Source organism: Anastrepha obliqua, chromosome 6 (assembly GCF_027943255.1).
Source record: "Anastrepha obliqua isolate idAnaObli1 chromosome 6, idAnaObli1_1.0, whole genome shotgun sequence".
Taxonomy (NCBI): Eukaryota; Metazoa; Arthropoda; class Insecta; order Diptera; family Tephritidae; genus Anastrepha; species Anastrepha obliqua.
This window is the reverse complement of record NC_072897.1, coordinates 31,664,211-31,674,165: the sequence shown is the minus strand read 5'-3', so window position 1 is coordinate 31,674,165 and position 9,955 is coordinate 31,664,211. Positions and strand designations below refer to the sequence as shown.

The 9,955-nt window shown below is 41.3% G+C and overlaps 1 protein-coding gene across 1 annotated transcript; it reads left to right on the top strand.

Annotated features, from left to right (window-relative positions):
* The first annotated feature begins 4,248 nt into the window (after positions 1-4,248).
* On the top strand, positions 4,249-5,352 carry LOC129250302 (uncharacterized). Its single transcript, XM_054889938.1, has one exon. The coding sequence runs from the start codon at positions 4,249-4,251 to the stop codon at positions 5,350-5,352; it is 1,104 nt and encodes a 367-aa protein (XP_054745913.1).
* The last annotated feature ends 4,603 nt before the right edge of the window (positions 5,353-9,955 follow it).

Below are 9,955 nucleotides of genomic sequence, written 5' to 3'. Positions count from 1 at the left end.
CGAAAGTGTTGAGGGCCTTAGCACGGTAGTTATCTGTTAGTAAATGGACTGCATCTTTACCAATTTCCATGCATCCTATTTTGTTTAGGATTAGGGATAAATGTCCGTAAACATTTTGGTAAAATTCGTATATTTTTAGTCGCCCTTGCACTAGGCACGTCATTTGATATTCTAGTGTGCCTATATCTCTCTTGTCTGCGTAAAGAGTGGTCAAGCAGCGAGAGACTGCTGTCTGTGTATTGTATGACTCTAATGCAATATCTGCCTTGCCTATTATTTTGTTTCTAATAACATTTAAAATGCCAAAATATTTGGGTGTGCCTTTTGAGCATTCATATATTTTCATGATGCGTTCAACGCTTGTTTTCCAGGAGCGTTGCCGGAGAATTCCCGTAGTGAAAGTCCATTTCGTTCCTATTGTTTCTAAACTGTTCTTCTGTCGTTTGCTTTGTTTTTATTGGGGCTATTTTACTATTAAGTGCGTTTTGGATTAGATTTGGTCCGATTGCTTCTAAGGTTTGGTTAACCATAGTCCTAATAAGGTTGGCTTAGATTACGGAAATTTTGGGAGTGGAGGTGGAAGGTGCAGGAGTAGTATTTAACACTGGTGACCTAATTAAATTATTTGGGTTTGCCATTTTTAGTATTTTTAAAATTTGTTATTTTATGATAGTGATTAAATTTGGTAAAGGAGAATAAATGTTTTTTATATAGTAGTTCTTTTCTTTGAAAAAAAAATTTAAATTTTGAATTAATTTTTTTTTTTTGTTTTTATTATTATTATTATTTTTTTATTATTATAGAGTTACTCCATCTCGGTAGGGTTCGCAACTACCGGAGATAACATGTGTCCCGGATATCGGTATCAAGGGACAATGCTCTGTTGTTTTGTGTTAAGAGTGTTGCAAGAGTGTGAAATTTTAATAGATCTGGTTTAGAAAGGACCTTACTATATTACAAGTTTTCAGTATAATAGCTTTTTGTATTTGTGCGTGTGTTTTTTCGTTTATATTTATTGATTTTAGGTTTTGTATGAAAGTGTTGTGTAATATTCCTGTTGCTGAAATAATATATTAAATGGTACTATTTTCACTTCATTTTGTTTCCATATGTTTTTGATTTCTTGCGCAAGCTCTATGTATTTTTCAATTTTTTCTGTATATTTGCTGTGTATATTAACGTCATTAGGGACACTTATTTCTATGAACTGTGTGGTTTTTTCTTTCTTATCTATTATTGTTATATCTGGTCTATTGCATGTTATTGTCTTGTCAGTGTATATGGTTCTGTCCCAGTATAGTTTAAAGTCTTCGTTTTCTAGTATGGTTTCAGGTGTATATTCATAATATGGTGCTGTGTCATTGGTTAAGTTGAGAAATGTGGCTATTTCCTTGTGGATGATTTTGGCTACTGTATTGTGTCTTTGTGTGTATTTTGCCCCAGCGAGCATTGGGCATCCCGCTGTTATGTGGTCTATAGTTTCTGTGTATATGTTACATCTGTCGGATGTGATGGTTGAATCTTTTATTATGTATTTTCTGTAGTTTCTTGTGGCTATGATCTGGTCTTGTATTCCAATGATGAATCCTTCTGTTTCTGCTTGTAGATCTCCTTTTCGTAGCCACGTATATGTGTTTTGCTGATCTATGTTGACATTGTTAACTATATGTGGGTGTTTACCGTGAATTGATTTTGTTTCCATGCTGCTATGGTTTCCTCTATTGTATGTTTTGGTAGAATAAGGCTTTGGTTGTTGAGGTTAAGGGGCGTTAGTTCTTTGTCTGCTAGTACTATTGCTTTATGAAGGGATGTGTCTTGGTTGTAGAAGTATGTTCTTAAGTTATTTATTTGGTTTTTGTGAAGCTGATGGATATCGATAAGTCCCCTTCCTCCATTTTTTCTGGGTATTGTTATACGCTCTTTACATGAATGTGGGTGATGTTTATTATGTTTTGTTAATTTCGTTCTTGTGGCTATCTTTAGATTTTCGATATCTGTATTACTCCACTTGATTACTCCAAAAGAGTATGTTAACAACGGTATCGCATATGTGTTCATGGCTTTAAAAAGGTTTTTCGAGTTCAAGTAGCTTTTCAGGATCTTATTTATACGCGCTAGATACGCAGCGGTTAATTCTTTTTTAGTTGTTGTATGGTCTATTTTTATATTTTGTTTAAAACCTAGGTATTTATAAAACTCATTCTCTTCCATATTTAGGAGAGTTTCATTATTTAGTATTTCTATTGTGTTTCTGTCCGTCCATTGTCCGCGTTCTATATGTTGGGTTTTGCATTTATCTATTCCAAATTCCATTTTTATGTCTATAGTAAATTTCTCAGTTATTTTTATTAATCTTTGTAGTTCTTGTTGATTTTTCGCATATAGTTTTATGTCGTCCATGTATAATAGGTGATTTATTTTGTGAATATTTTGTTTTTGACTTTTTATATCAAATCCATACTTTTTTTTATTGAGTATGTTTGAGAGTGGATTCAGACATATGCAAAACCAGAGCGCACTTAGTGCATCTTCTTGAAATATTCCGGTTTTATTTTAATTGCATTTGTTGTTATATTTATGGATGGGGTTTGTAAAAGTATTTTTGTTGTCCAGTTTTCCATATTTATTTTAAGGAATTGTATATATTTTGGGTGTATTTTATATATTTTTAGAACTTGTAACAGCCTGCTATGTGGAATTTTGTCGAACGCTTTTTTGTAGTCAGTATAACATGTATGTAGATTTCGTTGTTCTTTAATGGCTTGTTGTGTGATTGTTTGGTCTATTATTATTTGTTCTTTACAGCCTTGACTTTGTTTTCTACATCCTTTTTGTTCATTTGTTAAAATGTTATTGTCTATTAGGTGTGTGTATATTTTTTGGGACATTAGTGATGTGATAATTTTGTAAAGAGTGGGTAAGCATGTGATTGGTCTGTAATTTGCTGGATTATTGGTTTGTTCATTCTTTGGTTTAATAAATGTTATTCCTTGAGTAAGAAAAGCTGGTAGGGTGTTTGATTGGTTTATTGTATCGTTTATTAATTTTAGTAGTCTATTGTGTGTCGATGTTATTGTTTTGTACCAATAGTTGTGGATGTGGTCTATTCCGGGGTATTTCCAGTTGTGTGTATTTTTGATAGTTCTTGAAAGTTCTGGTAGGGTTATAGTGATGTTTTCTTGTGTTGGGATAGTACTGTGTGTTTCTTCTTCTTGTTTTATCCATGGGTTATTGTTATTATGTTTTTCATATTTGGACCATATATCTTGCCAGTATGTTTGTATTTGCTGTTTTGTTGGAGGACTTATGTTTAATTGATGATTGTTTTCTGTTAGAGTTTTATAAAAGGTTTTTTCGTTGTACTTAAATATTCTATTTTGTTTCTTCCGTTCGTTTGATTCTTTATATTTACGTAGCCTATATCCGTATACTTTTAATTTTTGTTTCAACGTATCCAGCGTGATTGGGAGGGATTTGCTCTTCCCTGTCAACCGCTTCAAGTGTTTGGTGACTTTCTTCGATGTATTTCCTCTATTGTATTGTGTTTGTTTCCTCTATGTCTTTTCTTAATTTATTGATTTTTGTATTTAAGCGAGTTTGCCATTTTGGGGCTCGTTTTCTGGTTATTGTGTACTTATTGTTGGATATTTTTTGTTGATTTAGTTCTATTACTGTTGTTGCGACTGTGTATATCAATGTTTGGTATTCTTCCAGGTTCTGTGTTTCTTCTAAATATGTTTGGTTGTCCGTTAGATATCGATTTATATAACATATATATGTGTTCGTATATTCTTTAAAAATTAATTTTGGAAGTGAGGGTGTGGTTGTTGGGTCCGTATTTTTCCATTTTATTGTGTTTGTCATTAGCTTTTTTCTATTTCTTCTGTCCAGTCTGTCTAACCAGTCTTTAACGGTCCCCTCCGACGCCCAGGCTAGGTCGGTTGTATTAAGTGCCTTACCACGGCATGCCGGCTCTGCCGTGGCGGACCACCCCTTCCGTGCCTACTCGTGGGACCAAAAAGCTAATGGATTCTAAAACAAATAAAAAAAACAAAAGAAGAAGTAAAGGAGTTAACGGAGAGTGTGCTGGGCACTCTCTCCGAGGACGATCTTCTGGCCTCCAGCCAGGAAACGATCGTCGAGCCATGTTCGAGGGGTGCAAAACACAGCACCCTGCTTCTAAGACCAAGCCTTCTCCAGTCGGCTACCAAGACGACCTCTGGTGAGGTAATCAAGGCGGCCTCTGGAATGGTTTCCTTGGGGGCCTCTGGTAATGCCGCCAAGGTGACCCCTGGCAATGATGCCCCGGTGACCACTGCGAAGGTCACCAAAAAGAAAACGAACAAGAAGTTGTCCGGTACCCTGCTCAAAACGCGCTACCTGAGGGCGAAATTCATTCTGGCAAAGATTGCCAAGAATGAACAAGCCGGTAAAGCGCACGAGCAGGACGCTGAGGACCGTGTGAAGTACGAGGCCGCGATCAAAGAGTACGAGGCCGCGTCCGCAGCAAAATTAAACCAGCCACAACAACAACCACAACAACAGCCAAAGCCGGCACGGAGCTCGGCTAAACGCAACCGCTCACAGGATGTGAGTGGACGTGTGACCAAAAGGAGCAAATACTCCTCAACCCAGGGGGCTGGGGGCCCTTCAACCAGTGCGGCAGGCGCGGCCTCGAGGGCGGCTTACAGTGAGGTGGCCAGAGATCATCTCCAAGTTGCCCTCGTGGACGCGAAAACAAATAGTGGAAGAGCGGTGTTACCCCTTTGGGATGCCATTGAGGGACGGCTATCGGGCATGGTCGCCAGACAGCTCATGGATAAAAAAGGGCCACCTCCGCTCTTCGACTCAGGTGAAATGTGTCGAGGCTGCAGGGTGATAAAATGTGCCAATCAGTACTCGAAGGAGTTTCTGGAGAAGAGCCTTGCTACGGTTAGCAACGCCTGGGAAGGGCTTTCGCTAAAGCTCATCCCTGCCTCAGAAATTCCCAGGCGACCACGAGCCAGAATCTGGTTGCCGAAAATGGAGCTGGACAGTTCGAAAATTGTCCCGTGTCTCAAGCTACAGAATCCTGAGGTTCCTATGGATGACTGGTCTGTCATCAAAGTAGAAGAACCTCAGCAGCATAGCTCAGCCATATTACTGCTGATCAACAACGAGTCGCTGGAGGCACTCCAAAAACAGCAGTTTAAACTTCGCTTTGGCCTCAGGTTGGCCAAAGTGAAGGTCTTCCCCGCCTCTGTCGCCCTGGACGATGACTTGGAGAAATTGGGGGATGACACCAAGAAGCTGCTCGACGATCTGCGGCTGTCTGGGACGGACGCAGACTCTGAACTGGGGGAGCAGTCGTAAAGGTAAGTAACACTTTTGAACAGGTTGTTAAAAGTATTACAAATTAACCTTCGTCATTCCAAACTAGCCACAGATAACCTACGAGTCACCCTCCGGGAGGAGGACATCGATGTCTGCCTGGTTCAGGAGCCATGGATCTGGCAGCAAAAAATCATGGGACTGAGGGACAGATCCTATGACCTTTTTCATGTCCAAACTGATGGTAAGCCAAGGGCCTGTATCCTAGTAAGGAACACAATTAATGCCTTTTTGCTGTCTAATTTCAGTTCACCGGATGTGACTGCGGTCAGGATGGAACCATCCTGTGGCAGTTGCTTCTGCTTGGTGTCTGCCTACATGGCCCATGACAGATCGGGGCCTCCTGAGGAGTTGCAACATCTAGTGGATACTCTCCAGCCCAATAAGGAGAACATCCTGATCGGATGCGATGCGAATGCCAGACACACCATTTGGGGCAGCAGCGAGATCAATGAACGGGGTGAGTCTCTGTTTGATTTTATACTAAGCCGTAATTTACTTATCTGGAACAAGGGCAACTCGCCAACTTTTGTCTTCCCGGCATCGGGAACATCAAGTGGTTGGGAGGAAGTTCTTGATATCTCTCTTTCTACAAACTCATCTGCTGTTAGGGTTGAAAATTGGACGGTCTCCCAGAGGAACTCGTTTTCGGACCACAAGTTGATCCTCTACGAAATCGATTTCGTTCGGGAGACCTTGCTACCCCGCAGGAACCCTAAACGAACAGACTGGTCTCTTTTCCACAGGGTTTTCTGCAAGAAGCTGAATAGGAGTAAGTTCTTGACTTCCACTAAGGAACAACTGGACACGCAAGTTAGACACCTAGAAGGGTCCTATCAGACTGCCTTCAAAGTGGCCTGTCCAGTATCCTTTAGCAAGAAAGACTTTCCTCCCTGGTGGAGCAAGACGCTGACCGACTTGAAAGAGAAGGTTAGGAGAGTCTTCAACAAATTTTACCAAATACGGAACTCTCAAGATTATCGGGAAATCTTGAAAGCTTATAAGAAAGCCATTAGAGATGCGAAGCGCAACTCTTGGAAAGAGTACTGCGAATCCATCGAATCCGTAAGAGACTCGGCCAGACTCAGCAGGATCCTATCCAAGGACCACTCCTGTAAAACTCTTGTCAAAAGAGAGAACGGGGAGTGGGCCGAATCTGCAGGCGAATCCTTAAAAATCCTTATTGATGCCCATTTCCCGGAAAACTCTATTAATCCGGTCTGTAACGAAGACGCGAACCGGCAGAAGGGGTTACCTGTGATGTCCCTGACACCGGTCTTGTCCGTCAACAGAATAAACTGGGCAATCGAGAGTTTTTCCCTTTCAAATCTCCAGGCATCGATGGTATCATGCCAGTAATGCTTCAGAAGACTAAAACCGTGGTGGTTCCCGTTCTTCAAAAGATCTTCTCGGCGTGTAAAGGTGGTAGCAGATGCCGATGACTTGGTCCTGATGGTCTCAGGTCCCTTCCCATCAGTAATGGCTGAAATTCTGGAAGGTGCACTGGCTACACTCAGCAGATGGGCCGCCAGTTGCGGTCTCAGAGTCAACTCTGACAAAACAGAGTTGATGCTATTCACCAGAAAATACAAGCCTCCACCTTTTAAGCTTCCTAGACTTAACAACCAGTGTCTTACACTTTCATCGGAAGTCAAGTATCTTGGTGTAATACTTGACCCCAAGCTCCACTGGAAGCCGCACATAGAAAATCGAGTTAAGAAGGCTAATATAGCCTTCTACGCCTGTAAATCTATGTTCAGCAAAAGGTGGGGCCTCAAGCCACGTGTCGTACTTTGGATGTACAACTTAGTGGTTCTGCCAATTTTGACATACGGTTGCCTAGTTTGGTGGTTAGCTCTTCAGAAGGGCTACAACTTCATTAAATTAGAGAGAGTGCAGAGAACTGCATGTGTAGGCATCACTGGTGCCTGTAGGACATGTCCCACCGCTGCGCTCAACGTTATTCTCCACTTAATTCCTGTGGATCTGCAGGTTAAGTCCATTGCTGCTCAGAGTGCTATTAGACTGAAGGAGTTTGGCCTTTGGAGACAACTCCCTGTAGGGCATAGCAGCATCTTGAAGCAGATCTCCCCTTCCTTCTCTGATATTCGCACCGACCTCTCCATCCGCAAACTGTGCTTTGAGGGTTGTGCTAGGGCTATCTTTCCGAGCAGACAAGATTGGAAAGAGGGGAGAGTTGTTGCGGATATAGATGCCTCTGTTTTCACAGACGGATCCAAAATGGAGTCTGGAGTGGGAGCGGGGGTCTACTCCAAATCAGCCAGCAATTCGGTCTCCTATAAACTGCCGGAGACAAGCAGCGTCTTTCAAGCAGAGGTCTTCGCGATCCTGCAGGCATGCAAAATGCTTCGGGATCGCTGTTGGGAGGGAGACATTAAAATTTTTTCCGATAGCCAAGCTGCAATCAAGGCACTGTCGTCGCCGTATTGCAGCTCTCTTCTCGTGAACTCCTCAAGGAGGAACTTAAACGCCTCGAACGTGCAGGAAACATTTCCCTCATCTGGGTTCCTGGGCACAGGAATATAGAGGGAAATGAAATTGCCGATGAGCTTGCCAGGAAGGGGGCGACAGAACCCAATCCAGCTGCCCTCTTCTCAGACATCGGTATCCCCTTGGCCGTCGTTAAAGGGAAACTACACAAGTTCTTTCTAAGAAAAGCGCAAGACAGATGGAGGTCTGTCTCATCGTGTGCCATTTCAAAAGCACTATGGCCTCAATACGATATTAACAGAACGCTTGAGGTGATGGGAACCTCCCGCCATTCAATTTTCAAACTCATTGCGGTGATCACTGGCCAATGGGTGATCGGCACTCACCCGGAGAAGCTTGGAATTCCGTACAACCCCCACTGCAGAAGCTGTGGGGATCCTGCAGAGAAAGAGACTGTGGAACACTTTCTCTGCAGATGTCCGGCTTTGGCGGCTAGGCGCTTGAGATTCCTCAGCGTCCCCTTTGGGGATGACTTGATGAAATTCTCCAGCCTAGATCCCTTTTCTCTCCTCCGCTACATCAACAGCACTGGATGGCTGTAGACGGTCTTATCTCCTCCCTTAATCCTTTCACAGGTAGTGGTCCACTTTATGGTATCAAAACGGCACGTAAGTGCTACTTGTAGTGTACCTGGGGTACTCTTGCCACCTTACCTACCTACCTACCTACCATGATGGGGTCAAGAAGATCATGGCTCAAGCTTTCAAATAGTTTTGAAGGAAATGGTAAGAAGCTTATAGGTCAATATGATGATGGTTTACTGGCGTCTTTATTTGGTTTCGGCAATGCTATTATTTCTGAAACTTTCCATGGAAGGGGGAAATATTTTAGTCTAAAGGACATAAAACTGAATGCCAAAATTACAGAGGCATATCTTTACTTAATACAGGTTATAAAGTATTTACAAGCATTCTATTTGAAAGGCTGAATATTTATGCTGAGAACATCCTAGACGATTACCAATGTGGTTTTAGAAACAACCGCTCAACGATTGATCAAGGTTTTACTGTCCACCAGATATTCGAAAAGTTTTACGAATATAAAATTGATATATTTTGCCTCTTTGTTGACTTCAAACAGGCATTTGACAGTATAAATAGAAAACGGATAAAATACTGCTTTCAGAAAATTGGAATACCTCTGAAGTTAATTAATTTGATTCTCTGTACATTGTCGAACACAACAAGTAAAGTACTGGTGCAAGGAAGCCTGTCAGACCCATTCGAAATCATATCCGGAGTAAAACAAGGAGACGCATTGTCATGTTTAGTATTCAATTTAATGCTACACACGACTGTTAAAGAAATAAACACGAATGGAACATTATTTAATAATGATTTTCAGATATGTGCCTACGCAGATGATATTCTTATTATGGCTAAAGATAGAAACACTCTTATACGCGTCTTTAAATGTATTGATAAAGATGCAAAAGCTCTGGGACTACACGTAAATACCGAGAAAACCAAATACATGATTCGGTCAGTCAACAACACGACACGCGATGACCTAAGTATTAACAACTTTGCTTTCGAAAATATCACTGAATTTAAATACTTGGGTTTTAAACTATCAGCAGATAAAGTTTCGGCGATAGCTATTAACGACAGAATCCAAGCTGCAAATAACGCCTACTACGTTAACATAAAACTATTTAAATCAAAAGATTTGTCCAGAGCACAGAAAATAAGAATGTACAAAGTACTGATACGACCCGTCCTTACATATGGTGCAGAAATATGGACGCTGAAAACAAATGACATTCATCAGCTGATGTGCTTCGAAAGACGTATCATAAGGAAAATATATGGTCCGGTTGCAACAATAGATGGCAGCTACCGCATTCGCTACAATAATGAAATCGAAGAAATCGTTCAAGGACAAAATATAATACGTTTTATCAAAGCCCAACGAATTAGATGGATTGGGCACGTACTGCGCATGCCGAAAGAGCGAAATGCTAGGAAAGCTTTTATTTTAACACCAATTGGAGGAAGAAAAAGAGGACGCCCACGAAAGCGATGGTTAGATGACGTCGAATCAGATCTTAAGCAAATGAACGTACACAACTGGA

Coding starts and splice junctions, on each gene's coding strand:
- LOC129250302 (XM_054889938.1), top strand. CDS start 4,249: ATGGTTTCCTTGGGGGCCTCTGGTAATGCCGCCAAGGTGACCCCTGGC.